Here is a 22,041-nt window from a genome sequence, read left to right as displayed (position 1 = left end):
ATGTGCACAGGTTGGCATAGACCAAGGTACACAAGCGGAAGCCAGAAGACAACTTTGTGAAGTTGGTTCTCTCCTTCCATTACTGGTTCCAGGGATGAAACCCAGGTCATTAGGATTGCATGCAGGCTCTTTTATCTGCCGAACCATCCCACCTGCCCAAAATCCAACTAACTTGAATGTACAGTATTTTGTTCCAATTAACACCAGACATAACTATAAAAAATGTCAATTAATTTTAACTAATGACAATTAATTTATGATATATTTTACTGAATACCAATATCTCACCTATATAAAATGTACTTTTTGTAGTACTAAGAACTGAACCTAGGGCCTCATGCATGCTAATCAAGGGCTCTACCACTGAGCAATATCCTCAGCCCTGCACTTTTATTTTGGAGTGTGTGGTTTGGTTTGGTTTTTGAGACAAGACTTTACTCTGTAGCTTAGGCTGGTCTCAAAGTCTGAGCAAGCCCTTCTCCCTTGGCCTCTCAAGTACTGGTATTATAGGTGTGAAAAAACAACTAAACCCAGGCCCTGTTTTGTTTTTTAAGATAGGATCTTGCTCTATAGTCCAGCCTGGGCTTGAACTCACAGCAATCCTTCTGCTTCAGACTCCCAAGTACCAGGCTATACAACATTTTCACAGGAAAAGTTGTCGATTCCCACTCCAGAAGTATGTTTTCCTTTGACAACAAAAGTTAAAAGTCAAGGGCTAGAGAGACAGATAGCTCAGAGGATAAGAGCACTGGTCACTCTTCCAGAGGACTCTAGTTTGAATCCTAGACCCCACATGGCAGCTACCAGCCATCTGTAATCCAGATTTGATGCCCTCTTCTGGCTTCCCCACAGAGTTCCTATATATATATATGCGCATGTGGGCAAAACACCCATCTACATCAAATTAAAAAGTCCTGGGGCTGGGAAGCTGCTCAGTGGTTAAAGTGCTTGGAGTGTAATTATGAGGACCTGAGTTTGGCTCCCTGCACCCATCTAACAAGCTAGGCATGGCCATGTACATCCATGGAGCCTCAGTACCAGGAGGAGGGGCTGTGACAGGAGGGTCCCTGAGACTGACTGACTGCAAACCTAGCCAAAACTGAGAGAGACTGTCTCAACAGCATAAGGTGGAAGAGGGAAAGGATTGAGAAGAACACCCAATGTCCTCTTCTGGACTCCCATGTGCTGTCCACCTGCACACATGTGTGCATACAGCCCATCTCACAAACACACACACACACACACACACACACACACACACACACACACGATTAGAAAAGCAGTTTCTTAAACAAAAAAAGTTAAAAGTCAAGTTTTTGTTGTTCTTTTTTTTTTTTTTAAGAAATTTTCTGTTCATTTTACATACCAAAAAAAGTCAAGTTTTACTTAGCTTTCTGAATCAGATCAAAAGAACAAATTTAGTTCAAAAGGTTAATATTTTCTAACAGTTTTACAACAAAGGAAATTTCAACTGAACTAAGTGGAAGGATAAAAGCATTCAGGAAAACCAACAAGGAAAAGTCAGCTAACAACATCTATAAGTAAAACGTAACAAAGCACACATCAGGAGGGAAAAACCACTCTAGAAAAATGTACTTCAAGAAAAAAGCTGTTGTCACATTTTAGTCCACACTCTGCAAGACAAGAAAATTGATCAAACAGAACATTCTCACCTGTCAAAAATGCGTGCCTCTTTCAAGACATTTCCTAAATTGATATAAGCATCCAGAAAATTTGGGTCAAGGGTGACAGCCTAAAAATTACAAGACAGTTACTTAGAAAAAGATAGGATTTTGTCAGATTAACTTCTCATTCAGCTTTTATTCTGAAGTCAGTTTAGATATCCAATCACATTTTCTAGACTAAATCTCATGTTTTTAAAAACATTTCTTATTTAGTTCTCTCTCATCTATAAGCTCATTCATATTAAAATAACTGGAGAGAGGAGCTGGGTGTGTAGCCCAGTGGTAAAGCACTTGCTTAGCATACTCATATATAGCTTCCATTCCCTGCGTCACAAGAAAGGAGAAAAAAAAAAAAAAACAACCTCATGAGCACAATGGATCCAATTTAACTGAGTAGAGTACTTCTTTTCCTTTTATCTGTTCTCTGAGAAAGGGTTTCACCATGTAGCTCTGGCCAGGCTGGCCTCGAACTCAGAAATCCACCTGCCTCTGCCTCCCAAGTGCTGGGATTAAAGGCATGAACCACCATACAAGCAGAATATTTTTAATGATTGGCCTTATTTTATTCCGTCAGTCAGCTTAACACTTCTAAAAAAGACAGTGGCAGAAACAAGCCGTGAGCTCTTAGGTATGCACCTCTGTTACATAAACACAACCTAGCAAGTCCTTAGTACAATGTATAATTAGAGCTGTAACACTAAGCCAGGCATGGCACAAGCCTAGTATAACCCAAGCAGTTGGGAGGCGGAGGTAGGCGGATGCAGAGCTCAAGTCATCCTCAACTACACAATGAGTTTGAAGGCAGCCTGGGGCTATATGAGACACTTTCTCTGAATAAACAAATGATATTCTGGTGCAGGGGAGTAGCTCAGTGGTAGAATGCTAGCCTAGTATACCTAAGGCCCTAGAAAAGTATCCTTTCTAGAATAGTAAACATAAATTTAACCAAAACACTGAAAAGATAAAGGTAATAAATACTTTCAAGTATTTTAAAGATTCCTAGAAAGGCTTCTTCTATACATAGATAACAAGTCTCTATCAGATAATGATGTGAATCACTCAGCTTAGGTTATCTACAGTCATAGATAGCTATCCTGAAAACTTTTTTTAACTTTTGCTTTGAGATAAGATCTAACTCTGCTGCTATCCTGGAATTCACTATGTAGCCCAGTGTGGCCCAGAACTCACAGCAATCCTCCTACTTCAGCCTCCCAATTGCTGAGCTTTATAGGCATAAACCACACCTGGCCCTCCCTCTTAAAAATGTTTTATAGCGGTTGGGGGATTTAGCTCAGTGGTAGAGCGCAAGCGCAAGGCCCTGGGTTCAGTCCTCAGCTCTGAAAAAAAAAAAAAAAAGTTTTATAGAAAGTTTCAAAAATACACAAAAACAGGGAAGATGACAAACGCATGTCTTGGCTCATCATCTTTAATAATGTATAAATCATGCTTTTATTTAATATGTATTCTAATCTACTCCCCGTTTCTCTAGATAATTTTGAAGCAAATCTCAAACATTTCATCCTATTTAAAATTATGGATTCTAGGGAGGAGACAAGAGTGTTTTTTCACTCCAACATAACCACACTATCATTATCATATCTTTCATCCTATTTAAAATTATGGATTCTGCCGGGCGGTGGTGGCGCACGCCTTTAATCCCAGCACTCGGGAGGCAGAGCCAGGCGGATCTCTGTGAGTTCGAGGCCAGCCTGGTCTACAAAGCGAGTTCCAGGAAAGGCGCAAAGCTACACAGAGAAACCCTGTCTCGAAAAACCAAAAAAAATAAAAAATAAAATTATGGATTCTAGGGAGGAGACAAGAGTGTTTTTTCACTCCAACATAACCACACTATCATTATCATATCTTAAAAAATGAACTGGGTGCCGGGCGGTGGTGGCGCATGCCTTGAATCCCAGCACTCGGAGGCAGAGCCAGGAGGATCTCTGTGTTCGAGGCCAGCCTGGTCTACAGAGCAAGTTCCAGGACAGGCACCAAAACTACACAGAGAAACCCAGTCTCGAGGGGGGAAAAAAAATGAACTGGGCATGGTGGCACATGCCCTCAATCCCAGCACTGGGAAGGCAGAGGCAGGTAGATCTCTGTAAGTTTGAGGCCAGCCTGGTCTACAGAGTGAGTTCCAGGCCAGAAAAAGTTAGATGCTGATACAGTCAAGGGAGTGGGGAGGGGAGAAGCTCAGTAGTTCAGAGCTCAAAATGGTCTTGCTGAAGACCTGAGTTCATTTCTCAAACCTGCATCAGGAGACTCGCAACAACCTCTAACTTCAGCTACAGAGAGACCCAACACTTTTTTCTGACCTCCAGTGGTACCTGCACATACACACATACACACAACCACACGCACACACAGAATTAAAAATTAAAGCCAAGCAGTGGTGGTGCAATCCTTTAATCCCAGCACTCCGGAGGCAGAGGCAGGCAGATCTAACAAGGTTTAGTATAGCCAAGGCTTCACAAAGAAAACAAACAAAATAATTAAAAATCTTCAAAGAATAAAGATAATTTTAACACCAAATATCCATTCAGTGGCCCCATTTCTGATTAACTTCAGTGGGTATCCAAATAGGACCCCCACAATTTCTCAACAAGCTTGAAGTCATCTGGTTTTGTTTGTTTATTTATGTAGGTGTGTTGTTGTTGTTGTTTTTCATTGTTTTTGAGACATGATCCTCATTGTCCTGGAACTCACTATTTAAACCAGACAGGTCTAGACATAGACCTGAACTTACAGATGCCTGCCTCTGCCTTCTGAATGCTGGGACTAAGGTCATGTGGCACCTGAATATTTAATTTCTTACAAAAGAACACAGGGAGATGACTCAGTGATTAAGAGTGCCTGCTGGTCTTTCAGAAACTGAGTTTGGTTCCCATGATCCATGTCAGGTGGCACACAAGAGCTATTAACTCCAGCCAGGGGATCCCACACCCTCTTCTAGCCTCCATGAGTATCTACACATGTACATCACCAAATAAATTTTTGTAAAAAACAAAAGCAGCTTATTTAGTATAATGTAAAAAGAGCCGCGGACACTGTACTAAAAGAAGTGCCTATCTCTTTTAATCATCCAGATTTCATTGAAAACTCTACTTTTACTCCTTCACCTTGCTGAAAAGAAAACTCAGATCAGTGTTATACAAGGTCATAGTTGACATTTCTGCTGATGAAATCCCTCTGGTATCTTTTAACATGTTTACCTGCTGTACACATTTCCTAGAAACTTTTTTGGTTGGTTTTTTTGTTTTTGTGCTTTAGAGATAGATTCTCACTATGCAGCTCTGGTTATCCTGGAACTCACTATGTAGACCAGGGTGGACTCAAACTCATAGTGATCCACCCACCTCTGCCTCCCGAGTGCTGGATTAAAGGCGTGCGCTATGCCCAGCTCAACTTTAATGTGTATGGGTGTTTTGTCTGCACGTATCTGTGCACTTGCATGTGTACTTGGTACCCTCGGAAGCCAGAAGAGAGCCTCAGATCTTCTGGAACTGGAGTTACTAGTAGTTGTAAACTACCATGTGGGTACTGGGAATCGAGCCTGGGTTCTCTGGAACATCAGCCAATGCTCTTAAATCCCTTAGCCATCTAGCCAGTCTCTTGAAAACTATTAAAACTAGAAGCACACAAAACCTACCTGTGCGCCCCCCACCCAGTACCATGCGCTGTGTGTGTGTGTGTGTGTGTGTGTGTGTGCTAAGAATCAGAATCCAGGCCGGGCGGTGGTGGCGCACGCCTTTAATCCCAGCACTCGGGAGGCAGAGCCAGGCGGATCTCTGTGAGTTCGAGGCCAGCCTGGGCTACCAAGTGAGTTCCAGGAAAGGCGCAAAGCTACACAGAGAAACCCTGTCTCGAAAAACCAAAAAAAAAAAAAAAAAAAAAAAAAAAATCAGAATCCAGGGCCTTGCACATGCTAGACAAGCATTCTATCACTGAGCTACACACTCAGCCCTCGTTTCTTTGAAAGCCTACTTCACCGATGGAATTAATTAGTCCTATAACAGCAAACAGTGTCCAATGCTATCTTTCTTTGCCACTGTTAAATGCCTAACTTATTAATGGTAATAGTCTATTGTTCCTCCATTATGTAGAACATTCTTTATAAAGAGGGTTCAGGTATTCAATGGCAGAATGCTTGTCCAGTAAGTACAAGGCCTTAGGTTTGATTCACATACACAAACAAGCTTTATCTGAGAGAGAAAGAGAGAGAAAGAAAGAGAGAGAGAGAGAGAGAGAGAGAGAGAGAGAGAGAGGAGAGAGAGGTTTGTTATCTATGGGGTACAGTATAGTTTGACCTATGGATATGCTGTCAAAAGATCAATCAAAGCCAGGTGTGGTGGCACATGCCTTTAATCCCAGTACCCCAGGCCCAAAGGAAGAAGTACAGCTCTTGAGTTCTAGGCCAGCCTGGTCTACATAGCAAGCTCCAGCATAATCAGGGCTATGTGGAAAGGCCCTGTTTTAAAAAAATTATAGGGGCTGGAGAGATGGCTCAGAGGTTAAGAGCACTGGCTGCTCTTCCAGAGGACCTGAGTTCAATTCCCAGCACCCACATGGTGGCTAATAACCATCTGTAATGAGATCTGGCGCCCTCTTCTGGCCTACAGGCATACATGCAGGCAGATCACTGTACATAATAAATAAAATTTAAAAAAAATTATAATAAAATAAATCAAGGTCATATATTCATCACCTCACCAACTTCCTTTTTTCTTTTTAAAGAATATTTTTAAAAATCCATTATTTTTGGGTTTTGGTTTGAGATAGGGTCTCACTATATATCCCTGGTCAGCCTGGAACTCTCTATGCAGACCAGGCTTGCCTGGAACTAACAGAGATCCACCTACCTTTGCTAGAACTAAGGGTATGTGCCACCACTTCCTGCCTTAAAAATTTAGTCTTACCGGGCTTGGTAGCATACATCTATAATCCCCAGCACTAAGGAGGTAGAGGTGAAAGGATCGAGTTCTAGGCCAGTCTAGGCTACATAATGCCTGTATCAAATATATGTGAAGAGGTTTCTTTAACTAAAAACTATTTCATTTATTATTGTTGTGGGTATATGTATGTGTGTGGTGGAGCTCATGCATGTCTAAGGACAACTTTGTGGGGTCAGTTCTTTTCCCACCTTGGGTTTTAGGGACTGAACTCAGGTGTCACTCTCACAGAGCAAGCAAGCACTTTACCCAGTGAGCCATCTCACTAGGCCTCTTAAGATTTTGTTGTTCTCTGGGCGGTGGTGGCGCACACCTTTAATCCCAGCACTTGGGAGGCAGAGCCAGGCGGATCTCTGTGAGTTCAAGGCCAGCCTGGTCTACAGAGTGAGATCCAGGACAGGCACCAAAGCTACACAGGGAAACCCTGTCTTGAAAAACCAAAAAAAAAAAGATTTTGTTGTTCTCTTATTATTTGAGGTCGAATCTTTCTATACAGCCCAGGCCAGCCTTGAACTCTTATAATCTCTCCTGCTTTAAGCTCCTGAGTACTAGAATTATTAGCCTGTGCCAGCATATCCAGATTTTTTCATTTTGCTTTTCTTTTTTTTTTTCTTTTCAGTCTTTTTTGTCAAGTGAGACAAGTTCTCACTGTGTTATCCAGGTTCACTTGGAGCTCCTGGGCTTGAGCTGGCATGTGTCCAGCTTCTTTTAGCAATTTTGAAATATATAATACATACAAATGTGGTTACCATCCAGGGTAATAGCTCACTAAAGCATATTCCACAGTCAATTACAAGTGGATAGCCTTTAACAAATATTTTCCTACCCCTACCTTCAACCTTATCTACACTAGAATCTATTAACCACCTTACTGCTTCTGTGAAACTGATGTGTGTGAAGGGTATGTACACACATGTTTGATGTATGTATATACACATGTATGTGCCAGTCAGTTTATGTGTGGATGCCAAAAATTGGAGCTACATGTCTTCCTTAATCATTCTCCACCCTATTTTTGAGCCAGAGTCTCTTAATGAGCCTGGAACTCACCAATTTGACTAGGCTGGCTGGCCATTGAGTTCTAAGGATCCTACCTACCTCCCCAGCCTGACACTGACTTTTTTAGATTCCACATCTAAATGTGATCACACACAATAACTGTTTTGCTTGTATTTAAAACACAGGCAACAAAACAAAAAAAGACAAATCTAATGATATAAAACTATACACAGCAAAGAAAATCATTATCAAAGTAAAGAGACATCTCGTGGTGGCTAAAAATACTGCAAACCATTCATCTGAGAAAGAACTAATAATAACATGTGAAGACCTAAAACAACGCAAAGTAAGAGAGCAAATTAATTTTAAAATTTAAAAAGGGGCAAAGAATCTGAATAATTATTTCTCAAAAGCCAGACGTGGTGGCACCCACCTATAACAACAGCACTGGGGAGGCTAAGGTAGGATTAAGAGTTCAAGGTTTGGGGCTAGTGAGAAGGCAGGCTCAGAGGTTAAGAGCACTGGCTGCTCTTCCAGATGTCCTAAGTTCAAGTCCCAGCAACCACATGGTGGCTCACAACCATCTCTAACTCTCGCTCCAGTGCCTCTGCACTGCGCGCGCGCACGCGCGCGCGCGCGCACACACACACACACACACACACACACACACACACACACACACGGTGACAGACATACTTTCAGGCAAAACACTCACAGGCATAAACACAAAAATCAATGAGTCTTTGAGATTTGAACTCAAAGCCTTCCTTAGCTATGGGACCCTTTGTTGCTTTGTTTTGTTTTGTTTTTCAAGACAGAGTCTCTCTGTGTAGTTTTGGTCCCTGTCCTGGATCTCGCTCTGTAGCCCAGGCTGGCCTCGAACTCACAGAGATCCACCTGCCTCTGCCTCCTAAGTGCTGGGATTAGAGGCGTGCGCCACCACCGCCCAGCACTATGGGACCCTTTTAAAAAAAGAAAAAAAGAGAAAAAAAAAAAAGACAAGTGTATCAATAAGTAAACAGATATTTCCTTGCTTTCTGGTATGACAAGTTATTGCAGACAAGGTTGTATTATTTCCTATTCCAGACTTGGAATCGGCCTTTTCAAGACACTCGGAACCCTCCAGTTCTCCCTCATGTGGCCAGCTGTGTCATTCTTCAGTGTAACCCTCTATAACCCGTACTATTGCTTCACTCCAAATAGAGTCCTTACTTCCTTTGAGGGAAGGAAGCATTTTAAAATCAGATGGGGTACTTCATCCGTGCACTCAGGAGGCTTAAGAGGATTGCCACTAGGTTGAAGGCCAACCTGAGCCACATAGTAAGTTCTAAGCCATTCTATACAGAATGAGACCTCTTTAAAAACAAAAAACTAACGATAATAAATAAAAAAGCATTTTCCATGACTAATGTACACTCTCAGTACAGTTCTCAGAAACTGCCATATTATATATATATATATATATATATATATATATACCACCTCCAAATGCTGCGGTCCTGTCAAGGAAACAAAATGACTGCATAGCTGGTTACGTCCATGCCTACTGTTTTATTCTAGTAAGAACGTTCTGTACACGTAAGCATTTCATAAATATCAATTATTAATGACTAACCTTTTCAAAGTGATGAATTGCCAGCCAAATCTCCCCTTGTGCATTGAAAACACAGCCGAGATTACTCCAAGCTACTGCAAAGTTTGGTTGCGTCTCAATTGCTTTCAAATAACATGCCTTAGGAGGGTTTAATGAAAGAAGGCGAGAGGGGAAGGAGATAAGGGGAAAGGGGAAAATTTGTAAAGGGGAAAAAAAAAAAGATTGGGGAGGGGGAAGAAGGTGATATTATTATTTCTTCTCTGACCAGCCAAAAGTGACCCTGCAGCATAGGCTCGCTTGCGCCAAAACTAATGCGCTGCCACAGCTGGCTGCTCCTGCGCCTGCGCCACCAGAACCCAAGTGCAAACCACCATGTTCAGTTCTGCCAACCAAAGAGTAATCCTCATCCCGGGACTCATCTGGGAGGTTGGGTGCTGCTAAACACTAATGCTGTACTCCTCTTATCTGAATACCTTCGGGCTCTAGAGACTGGTGTTCAACAGGATACCAATGAAGTCTAAGTTCCCCAGCCCAAGTTCCCCAAAAGGTGTTCTGCAAAATGCCAAGACATAACACAGGAAAAACAAAACTAAAACAAACAACAAAAACAAAAACAAAAACAAAAAAACAAAAAACAAAAAACACCCAATTTCATCATCAACTAAAATAGAAAAGAGGTTTCTTAAACTGGGTATAGGGGCACAGGCCTGTAATCTGAGCACTTGGGAGACAGAGGCAGGAGGATCATAAATTCAAGTTCACCTTCAGCTCTAAAATGAGCTGAAGGGTGGGAGAGGAGACAAAGCAAACAACAAAGTTTCTTTCCTACAGAACTTCCCCAAGCCTTCAATCTCTCATCATGCATTGTATAGAAAACCAAAAAAGTTAAGGGAAATGTTGCTTACAATAATGTTCTCCTTAAGATCAAAACTAAGCCACTGAGCCATACAAAAATGTTTTTGCCAAGTCAGTGAGCATCAGTTTACGTTTTCACTTTCAGACTCTTGAGACTCACAGCACACGCCTCTCTTCTGAGGAGGAAGAAAACAAAACCTCACATGACAGGATTGCACCTAGGTTGAGGTCCCTGTAATGCGAGCGCAAACATCGCTGGCGCCACCTAACAGCATCGCACTGCGCAATCGCTGCGAACTGCTGCGCTACATAGAACACCCCTAGACGCAGCAAACGGCCAACCAGATCCATTAATCTACTAGACAGGCCCGTAGAGAATATTTGCTTAATGAGATTAGTTGGACTCAAGGTACGTTAAAACCCAATTTTATCCAAAAAAGGCTACAGAATAGGGCTGAGAGAGCCAGTCAATCAGATTACTCATCTAGTCAACCGTTCACAGGGGCTCATTCGCACGCAATGCGCATTAACGCTGCGCAGCCTTTGCGCTACTGCAGGGTCACAGCGCATCATCAGAAGAGCAGAATGCTGCAATCCAAACAAAGAAGAAAAAGGAAAAAAAATGAACAACAAGAAGAGTTAGAAGCTTTTACTAGTAAATTATCTAATAATTTTAATATCTTAATTAACTTTTACTTATTTTTGACAGAATTGTGGCTATAGTATAAAACATTCTTTTACATAACTTGCTTGTAAATAAAATTATTTTAAGCTGTTTCTGAAGCCACAAGACAGAAGATTCAGGCATGGAGGCAAATTGTTTTGCTGTGGCAGTTACAAACCCGTTACCATATTTCTCATCATGTGACTTTTCGGTGCGTTCCTTGCTGGAAGAGGAGGAGGAGGTTGTGTGTCTGCCCTAGATCCAGGCCTCGAGCTCCCTTCAGCGAGGCACCTTACGCATGGAATAGGAGGTTTCACCCACCTGAAACCTTCTAAATACAATATCAATGGTGAAAAACCAAAAACAAGAGAGAAAATAAAAACAAGATCATTAGTAAAAGTTCAACAAAGCAATTGAAATTCTTTGGATGTCTATTACATATGGGAATGAGGACAGTCTCAAGTCTGTAACATGGGAAACATGCAGAAGGGAGAGGGTTAATCAGGGCTATTGCATACAGCAGGGATTTTTGCTGGAAGAAAGGCTCTTCATTTTCTACAAAGACAACTTAATTTTGCTGCCATCTACTAGGAATGTATGCTGGCTTGAATTTTCAAATGCACTGATTACAAAAGAAATACATTGCATTTCACTCAAGAGTATTTTCTGGTTTACTAAGTTCTCACAAAAAAAACAGAATGACATTTTTCAAACTAGGTGTCTCCAGAGCTCTGAAATAAAGAAGTCAGCAACCTAAGGCAGGCGCAACGTCTCAGCCTAAACCGATGTCTAAAGCTGCAGTGAAGTGCAATTCATGTTAGCTGTCCGCTTGGTGGGGTGACAATTGATAGGCGCATATCAGATATTTGTTCTAGAAATTACCAATTGCTTTATCAGCTAAGATTGAAATCAACATAGTTCATCAGCTGGAAACCTACATAAGGTTAATCCATAGTGTTGGCAGAATTTATGAGTTTTGCACTTAAAACTAGTGCTTTTAACGTTAGGTGGTACTGAAAAGCCTTCTCCCTCCCTGGATGAGCAAACAGACAGCTACGCTGCGCATACACTCCACGCATTAGCATGCGCGTGGGGCTCAGAGCAACAGGTGGGAGTTTCAGAAGCATTCTGGTTTCTCCCCACTCCTCACCCCTGCAGCGCGGTTGCGTAAGGTGGCTTGTAACAAGACAACTGCATTTATAAATTTAATTGTAAATTATACCAAAAGCTTTAATTAACCCAACCTGGTGTTCAAATTCATTATTTGGAAACACAGAATGCTAAAAGCCACCTTTCCACTTTGGCAAGTTTTCTTTCGATCAGTCCATTTCCCAAACAAACCAGCTTTGTCCTTCTGATTTTTTTTTTTAAGGAGGTGGGTGGGGAGGAATAAAAGAAGGAAGTGAGGAAGAAAAAGAAGGTAGGCAACTAGGATTGGGGAAAGAGGCAAAAGGAATTTGGGAAGGAAGTGAGGACAGGAAGGGCAGGAGGTTCCAATCAATAATTTGCAATATTTTAACAGCCTTTCTTCCACTGTAAAAAGGGTGAGGAAGATGAAGGGAGGAAGGTTAAATAAGAATTTTAAATGCCAGTATTACAGGGTAACATTTGGATGAAATTCTTCTCCACTTACAAGCCACAAAGGACTTAGAAGAGCAGCGTTTTCAATGGCACCTGCATCATATAGGCGTCTTGAGCCAAACCACAGGCACTCTGCTTGTCACTAGCAGGCAAGCCTCAGATTTGAAGGAATGTTATTGATTCCCACATAAGATCACGAAGGAGCCCATTGTTATAGAGATGATCTAGCTCAGCAGAAAGGCTCCACGATGCTCACGTTCTTGCTTTACCCCCAGATTTAGAACAGATATGCCAAAGCCTGGTCCTGCTCTAGTCTGAGGCAAGTCATGCCGAGAGTTTTCCTCAGTTTCATAGGACTATTTTGTGAAGATAGCTCAATGAAGAGTTGAAGACTTGGCAAAAGGTACAGGTTTTCATAACTAATGCTTAAATGTGTTCTAGCAAACACCTACCTTGGCTTCTTCCAAGCGACCCAGGGCTTTGAGCAGGTTCCCCAGGTCACTGCGAACACAGTACAAATCCTAGAAACCCAGAGATATTGTCATTAGTTATAGTGTTTTCTCATCAAAAATATCCCAACATCACTTATACACATCTAGCTCTGCCATTTTATTGTCAACTAAAAGTGGCACTTGACAAACTTAAGCACAGGCCCACAATTCATCTTCTAATTCCCAGAAAATCCAAAAGTAACCTGATGGTGAAAATCTAACCTGAATTTATAAAACATTTACAGAATTTATTTCTCTTGCTTAGTATGAATATTATCTTCAGCCACACAGATATAAATGTGTTTTGACATCAGCTGCTGCTCCAGTTCTGGCTGGGAGATCTGTATATGGAACTACTGTCTAATATCCTTTCAAATGCATTTGGTCTCATCAGTTTCAAACACAAGACTACAACTACAAGACCTTTCTAGAGCCTCTCTCCTCTCCGAACATCACCCGGTTGGGGAAAAAAAATTATTGCATATTTATTCAACTGTTTAATTCAAGGTTATGATGAATCACTCCTGTATCAAGGAGCAGAAAATTTTCCACAGCAGGAAAAACAGCGCTGCACTCAGCAAGTGATTACCTGTCAGCAAATCTACCCTTTGACTCTCAGGGTTATTTAGAAACCCTTACTTCATTTCATGCCTAGGCAGGAGGATTACCATCCAGCCACAGCCTCAATCCTGCCACCTGCCACTAGATTACTCATTAGAATTAAGTGCCATCAGAGCGGAGTGGGTGAATAATGAAAAGCGGCTGACTCTTTTTATTAGCAGCTCAACTGTGTTGCTAGCCCTGACACACCAGTCCGTTCATTGGATGACATGCTCAACAGATAGTGAGCTTAAATTTTTATTTGCACAGTCTGCTTTTGCCAGTGGAATTTATCAGTCAATAACAAGCAGAGATAATGGCAATATGTGGCACGTTTATCAGCCCAAACTGTTACGTGGGTGAAATAACCTTAAATTAAATCCTACAAAGTGGAATTTTATTAAATATTCCAAAGAACTATCATGTACATTATTCTTCCAGCAACTGTATAATGGTTTCCAGAATCGATTAGTTTTACTGATAAACTGCCTCTGTATTGTTTACTGTCATTCACTAGATGATCCAAAAAGGTAATGGCTATCTAAACTGGGACAATTCCATGATCCACCTGAGTTAGTGCTGTCTCTCAAGCAGTGATTGATACTTTGGAAGAGTATGGTTATCTTGTAGTGAGTGGCCTTAAGAACAGGCTGATAGTAATCCTCAAAGCATCTCATGTACCAAGCACAGAACACACACCTGTAATCCCAGCACTTGGGAAACTGAGGCAGGAAGATCGTCATGAGTTCAAGCCCCACCCCCAAGCGCAGTTAATATCATAGTGAGTTCTAGGCCAGCCTGCACTACAGAATCAGACTGACTCTAAATAAATACATGAATAAATAAACAAAACATGCAAACAACTCACAGGTACCATTCATTAATCTTAATACCAACTAACCACCTTCTGTAACTAGTCTAAGCACTTTGGAATCCTATTTGTGTTCTGAGAAATAATGAATTCTATAATCTTGCTATTTACTTTGTGTAGGTTTCCTCCTCTGAACCAACTTAACAAGGTAGCCCTCTGTTTGACAGGCTATGTCTAAATAATCTGCTTACACAAGCTCCCTCTACCACTTTTTAATGGGGGATATGTTAGAGTTTCACCAATTTCTATGGCTGTTCTGAGCCACATAAATCAGAAACACTACAATAACTAAGGGCCTAAAGGCTGTTTGTTGTTTGTTTTTTTGTTTTTTGAGACAGGGTTTCTCTGTGTAGCCCTGACTGTCCTGGAACTCGCTCTGTAGACTAGGCTGGTCTGGAACTCACAGAGATCCACCTGCCTCTGCCTCCCAAGTGCTGGGAGATTAAAGGTGTATGCCACCACTGCCTGGTTTAAGGCTGTATTTTCTTAATTTTTTTTCAAAATTTATTTATTATGTATGTATACACACACCAGAAGAGGGCACCATATCCCATTATAGACGGTTGTGAGTCTCCAAGTGGGTGCTGGGAATTGAACTCTTGACTTCTGGAAGAGTAGCCAGTGCTCTTAACCGCTGAGCCATCTCTCCAGCCCAAGGCTGTATTTTCTTAAAGATTTGTTTTATTATTTTTAATTTTGAATATAGGGTGTGCACGTCAGTGCATGTACCCTCAGAGGCTAGAAGTATTGCATTGTCCTGGAGCTGGAGTTACAGGTGGCTGTGAGCTGCCTGACATGGGTACTGGGATTTGAAATTGGGTCCTCTGGAAGACAAAGTATGTGCTCTGAATCACTGAGCCATCTCTCCAGCCCCACCTATATATTTTTACCCACTGTTACATAATTTTACCAGCTAGTTTCTATGAACTCTTAGTGGAAGATTATTTAGTTATATCATCTAGATTCATCACAGCATCCTACAACAAAAATTTATTTTCTTATGTATTGGCAATGTAAGTCAGTTGGTAGGAAATAATTAAGTAGGATGCCAAAAGCCCTAGGTTTGATCTCCAGAGTTGTAAAAAAAAGAAAATGAGAATATAAATACCTTCAAGATTACATTAAAATAATAAGTCCACTTTAGAAAAGGCAAAACATATCCTATAAGTAGACAGGTAGAGTGCCTGAGAGTAGAGCTCTGAGGCACAGCACTTGTCTGGGCTACAACAAGGCCTGAGTTCAATCCCTGGTACCACGAAAACAAACACAACAACTCTCTCTCTGCTGGCATGGTGGCACATGTCAATAACTCCACTTGGGAGGTGGGAGCAGGATTATCAAGAATACAAAGTCATTCTCAGCTACTCAGTCAGTTCAAGGCCAGCCTAGACTAAGTGAGAATCACTCTCAAAAATGCCAAAATAGGGCTGGAGAAATGGCTCAATGGTTAAGAGCACATGCTACTCTTCCAGAGGACCTGAGTTCAATTCCTAGCACCCATATTAGGCAGCTCTAAACCACCTATAACTCCAGTTCCAGGGGATCTGACACCTCCTTCGGGCTTCCATGTGCACAGATACAACACACATATACATAACAACAACAACAACGATATTTTGAAAAAACAAAATAAACATAATCATGAAATTCAAATCTACAGTCATGCGCGCGCACACACACGAATACTTAAATGTATACAAAATACAAGAACACTACAATTCTCCAAAAGTCCATTCAAAACCCTGTGTCAAATTCTGCTTAATCTGTCAAATCAAAATAGTATCTAAGAAAATCACATTGCTTAAACCTGGCTCATTCTGCCCATCCATAGTTAATATTTATGAAAACCTTGATTTAATAATGTATCTAAAACCAAGGAAAATAAGTTAGACATACACACTCAAAGAGATTTAAGCTGGGCCTTCATAGCTGAGTAGAGACTTAAAGGAATAAGGCATCAAAAACAAGGGAAAAAACGGTATGATTAAAGGAACCAGAAATAAGGTATACCTATGTAACTATCCCCCCCCGCCCCCCCCCCCCAGTGTAACAACTGCTTCCAGCGACTTTCCTCTTAATGTTCCACCTCTGGACCCTCCACATAGGCACACACTGAGGAAAACCGGGCTGATGAAAACCTCCAATGGTTCTCAACTGCCTCTCAAATTCAATTCAAACTCGGCAGCCTCTATTCTTCTGAAGTCTTCCAATTGACTCTGCTCCACGACACTCACTTCTCCCTACTACTTACTCACCACTTCAGCCTGGTAAGTCTACTTGCTGTTTACCTTCCTACAGAAATGCTTAGGTTCTAAGCACCTCTCCAGGAAGTCCTCTGATTAATACTCTCCAACAATAATCACCCGAGGAACTCGTATCATTTTTTTCCTTTATGGGTCAGGTCTGTCTCACAAGATAACCCCTCCAGAACACATTCCCCAACTCCTCACCAAGCACTGTACACAACAATAAGCACTTGAATATTTAAATGTGACCCTTTCCAGCAACCTTAACAAAAAGAGTAGAGAGAAGTAGAAATGGAAGGTGGTTTTTCTCATGGTTCAGCTATCTGGGACTCTCACAAGAACAAAATCAACATGACAGTAACACATGATGGGATGCCAGTCACTCTCAGCACTGTGTTATCCACCATCCAAGCAGAAACAGCTTCTCAACCACTTACACACTCAGGCTCACAGCTATCACACAAAGGAGAACTGTCTGCATAATTTATAAAGGGATTGCCAAGTAAGGGCAATTCTAACGAGCCAACATAGAAAGAACACTAGAGGAAACAGTGCCTTAAAATATGACAAATGAAAATTTCACCAAATGGATTAAGCCACAGAACATTGCAGAAGGCAGCTCCAAATATAAAAATATGGAACAGCTCTATCTGAAAATTTCTGAATACAGTCACAGACTACGTTTTAAATTGACGTATCTATAAACTTACAAAAGAGGCACTGCCGAAAATCAGTAAAATGAACTTAACGTTTTAATTTTTCACTTCTACAAAAGCAAAATAAGAGTTTCTCCAGCCGGGGTGGGGGTGGGGGTGCACGCCTTCAATCCTAGCACTTGGGAAGCAGAGGCAGGCGGATCTCTGTGAGTTCGAGGCCAGCCTGGTCTACAGAGCGAGATCCAGGAAAGGCTCCAAAGGTACACAGAGAAACCCTGTCTCGAAAAACCAAAAAAGAAAAAAAAAAAAAAAAAAAGAGAGAGCTTCTCCAACTAATTTTCAGACTGCCAACTGCACCTACAATTCCAGCCCATGCTAGAGTAGCAATGCATATAGCACAAAGAACACACTGTAAGGAACAGACTCAAAACACTGGCAGAGCTGGACTGTCACCAGGCATTTGACAGGAAGTTTCATCCTGAAAACTTAAAACACAACCACTGTGGCGTATTGAAGTGAAATCGAGGGAGTTCACACAACTCCGTTTTTATTCTTACTGTTAAGAACAGGGAAATAAGGACTGGAGAAATGGCTCAGAGGTTAAGAGCACTGGCTGCTCTTCTAGAGGACCCGGGTTCAATTCCCAGGACCCACATGGCAGCTCGCAACTGTCTGTAACTCCAATTCCAGGGGATCCAACACCCTCACACCAATGCACGTAAAATAAAGTTAAATAAATTATTTTAAAAAAAAGAGAAATAGGGCTGGAGAGATGGCTCAGAGGTTAAGAGCACCGACTGCTCTTCCAGAGGTCCTGAGTTCAATTCCCAGCAACCACATGGTGGCTCACAACCATCTGTAATGAGATCTGGCACCCTCTCCTGTATATGTAATAAATAAACAAATCTTAAAAAAAAAAAAAAAAAGGATGCCTCAAGTCAAAAAAAAAAAAAAAGAGAAATAAAAGTAGCTAGCATCTCTCCCTATAAGAAACAGAGCCAGGTGGGGGTCACCCCAATGCCGTTAAGAAGTAAACTCAGCCGGGCGGTGGTGGCGCACGCCTTTAATCCCAGCACTCGGGAGGCAGAGCCAGGCGGATCTCTGTGAGTTCGAGGCCAGCCTAGGCTACCAAGTGAGTTCCAGGAAAGGCGCAAAGCTACACAGAGAAACCCTGTCTCGAAAAACCAAAAAAAAAAAAAAAAAAAAAAAAAAAAAAGAAGTAAACTCGTTGTCTTAGTGTTATCTTGCTTTGGAAGTACATGATGTTAAGTTTCCTGTTAATAGGTTAGATATTTAACAATACAAACTATGCATAGCTATATTTAGATAGTAGCATGGCTCTGTTTCTCACTTTAATTTCCCTTCTCAATATAATCCTATGGTCAACTGTCAGCAAAGGTAACTCTCTACTACACAGACAGGCAACTAAAAACCTGAGCCAGGGCTGGGGATCTAGCTCAAGTGAAGAGTGCTTATCTGCCACGCACAAAGTCCTGGGTTCTATCCACAGTGCCACATAAACTGGGCACTGGGGAAGCAAGGGCAGGAAAATCAAGAGTTCAAGGTCATCCTCAACTACTTAGTGAGTTAGAGGCCAGCCTAGGCTACACAAGACCCAATGTCAAAATAAATGGACAGAGTAAAGTTAACCACGATTACAACTGTGCAAGAGAGCCAAGCTGAGTTTACACAGTCAACAAGTAAAGGAGAAACAATGAAGGAAAACAATGTACTATATCCTGGGCCTTACGAAGAATCAAGTCCACGCCCCAAAGGCAGCCCCTTCAAGGTTAGCTGTCTAACATTTTGTTAGTAACTAGATAGGACTGCAATAAAAATTACAAATGAACTCAAATTTCAAACATACACGGAGAACTTCTGAAAGACTATGTAAGAAATTACTTTCATTATCTGCAAGCCTATGCAATTTCTCACTAGATTAAAAACTAATGAATAAAAATCATTTATTGTAATGAACACACAAATAAAAACAACATGTAGCTAAACTAAGGTAGTCACTCCAACAAACAACTGGCCCAGACCCAAACTCTATACATCTCAATTAACAGTTAAAACAGCCATTCCATAGTGATTTTTATCTTTTTTTAAAAATAAAAGTAATAGAAGTTTTTAAATTTTCAAAAATAACTTTAAAAATAATTGTTTAAAAGATATTAAAATGAAAAATTATCACAAAGCTTTGGCAAACTACTAAAATAAGCTTCTGTTTGCTAAATTATAAAACTGGAGTCAAGAGCCAGGCATATATGCAGAATGGTTTCCAGGCTGGCACAAGGGCTGCCTTTGGGCACAGAAGGCCCTTTTGAGCTTTCATTTTTCGTTCATGTCAACATTTGCTTCAGTAATTCAACTTCAAGTTTCAACATCCACTTCATTATTGCTAGCTACGTGATCTCAAGAAAGTTACATAACGAAGTCTATTGGGGTTTTTATTATTGGTAAAACTGGAAATAATGCCATGCTCCTCAAAGGATCACGGTAAAGATTCAGAACTTTTATCTGAAGCAGCAGTGTCTGACTTGTAGACGACTTTCGATAACGGCAGCTGTACCAGTTAATCATTAAGCACTTCCAGGGTGGCTGCAAAGTCAATGTTGACGCAGCTCAGGCTGCCAAGACCCACCCCCATCCCTAACACTTATCTCTTAAAAGTTTCCAGCCACTTTCCCTTAATTACATCAACAGTTTCCAGGGCAAGTTTTACATCCCTGTGTTTTCTTTAAAAATTTCTTGTTTCACACGCTGTATTTTCATCTTTCCCAGAGTCTAATACAGTATGAGCCTAATATCTGTCAACCAGAATACACTTGCTCCCTTGAAAACACATGCAATTTAGATTAAAAAAGAATTGAAGAACTAATGCAAAGTCTGGTCTGGATGTATAATTGCCTTGATTCTACTACTTTTAACTATATTGGGAGAGGGAATAAATTGAGATCGTTTTGTACACATCACTAATATACTAGCTATTTTTAAAAAACCATTTTATATTACAGATTAAAATCTTTTACCCTCCTTGGTGCATGAGCTGGCTTTCTGGAACCTAGGGCCTATGCTGAGACACTTTGCTCAGCCTTGGCGCAGGGAGGAGGCAACTGGACCTGCCTCAACTAAATGTACCAGGCTGAGCTGAATCCCCAGGGGAGACCTTGCCTTGGAGGAGGTGGGAATGGGAGGAGGATTGGGGGGAGTGCTGGAAGGTGGGAGGAGGGAGGACAGGGGAATCCATGGCTGATATGTAAAATTAAATTAATTATAAAATAAAAATATTTTTTAAAAAAGATCTTTTACCCATCATTCCTTGAAAAATCAAGAAATGTTGTACATACCCATCAGAATTTACCCAAAGTTCACTAAAATAGCACAAAAAAGTGTCTTGTGCTTTATTAGCAGTACCAAAAGAATTGACATAGCTTTTTGTTTTGTTTTGTTTTGTTTTGTTTTTGGATTTTTCGAGACATGGTTTCTCTGTGTAACAGTCCTGGTTGTCCTGGAACTCACTCTGTAGACCAGCCTGGCCTCGAACTCACTGAGATCCGCCTGCCTCTGCCTCCCAAGTGCTGGGATTAAAGGCGAGCGTCACCGCCGCCACCACCACCACCTGGCTGATACAGCTTTTTTGTAAGGATAATTTTTATGCTATTTAACTTTTTAAAAAGGGTAGATTTTTTTTTAACTCATGCAGACCAAGTCAAACCTATTTCATCTTTCAAGTGCATAAACATATTAAACATATTTAGACTCTTGACTTTCTTTCCTGTCTAAAGTATCAAATGATATTTGTTTGTTTTCTGGAATGCTGGGAAGGGGAAACAACTGATAAACTTTTACTTACAGGATTGTACTGAAGAGCTGAGACGTAAGCTTGTACTGCTCCTTCCATGTCACCTGCTGCTACCAAGGCTGCTGCCAGGTTAATATAACCATCAATGAAATCAGGCTTGAGCCGCAAGGCGTGTCGATAATGCTCAATTGCTTCCTGCAACTGCCCTCTTTCCTTGTACACATTCCCCAAATTCGAATAGGCTTCTGCTAGAAGGGGATTCTGTTTAATTGCCAAGGTGCTAAAGTGAGCAGATCTGGAAAAGTGGAAAGCGTTGATGCATGGATATGCATGTTAGAAAAGAGGAGACATGGCTCATCCGCAAGCGTAACAGTTTCCGAAAATCCTGTTCTACGGAACATTACCCTTTAACCAGCACACACAAGAAAAGTTTGAAAACTAAAACTTTTCTAAGATGAGCATACCCAGATTCCATATAGGAAAGCTGGTTCTTATGTAAGGAAATTCTTATTAGAATCTATCACCAAACTGCTATTGTATAATGTAATCATTAAGATCTAGAATAAAAATGCTATGTGCATGAATCTCATTTTCCATTTGTTGTTAAGATTTAATGACACACATCTACAATGCCTAAGTGTGCCAAAATGATAACTTACTAAAAGATCCAAAGTACAAATTCTTCTCTTTTGATTAATTCAAGTGATTAGCTAAAAGCAACAATGATTTAAAGAAGGTATTTCCAACTTGAACTACATATGCCCCTCCTACCAGAGTCCCTTAAGCTGTCAGGTCTGGATGCTCAGATGTACACTACGAATAATTATCTGAAAAGAATTAATAAAGCAGCAGCCCCAAGTGATAAAATCTAGGGGAAAAAAACCTAGTCATACTGATAATGTGCTCACCCCCACAAAACAGGGGAGAAAAACCTAGCAGCTAGGCATGTCAAAAATGAGCAAAAAAAAGAGCACCTGTGTGTTGGTGACTCAGACGAAAGCCAGCACTGGAAAACTCTCAAGTTCAAATATTTAGTTCTCATTTT

General features: G+C 41.0%; 1 protein-coding gene across 2 annotated transcripts in view; it reads right to left on the bottom strand.

The window, feature by feature from the left end:
• Ogt (O-linked N-acetylglucosamine (GlcNAc) transferase) overlaps positions 1–22,041 on the bottom strand; it is a 45,212-nt gene that overhangs the window by 19,963 nt on the left and 3,208 nt on the right. For both annotated transcript variants that reach the window (XM_059251353.1, XM_059251354.1), the window contains exons 3-6: positions 21,048–21,291; positions 12,780–12,848; positions 9,249–9,365; positions 1,674–1,753 (exon numbers count right to left, since the gene is read on the bottom strand). In XM_059251353.1, coding sequence (XP_059107336.1) covers positions 1,674–1,753; positions 9,249–9,365; positions 12,780–12,848; positions 21,048–21,291 — 510 coding nt within the window. The remainder of the gene's footprint in view (positions 1–1,673; positions 1,754–9,248; positions 9,366–12,779; positions 12,849–21,047; positions 21,292–22,041) is intronic.

The sequence above is a fragment of the Peromyscus eremicus genome, chromosome X, assembly GCF_949786415.1.
Source record: "Peromyscus eremicus chromosome X, PerEre_H2_v1, whole genome shotgun sequence".
Taxonomy (NCBI): domain Eukaryota; kingdom Metazoa; phylum Chordata; class Mammalia; order Rodentia; family Cricetidae; genus Peromyscus; species Peromyscus eremicus.
This window is presented reverse-complemented; position numbering and strand designations above follow the sequence as displayed.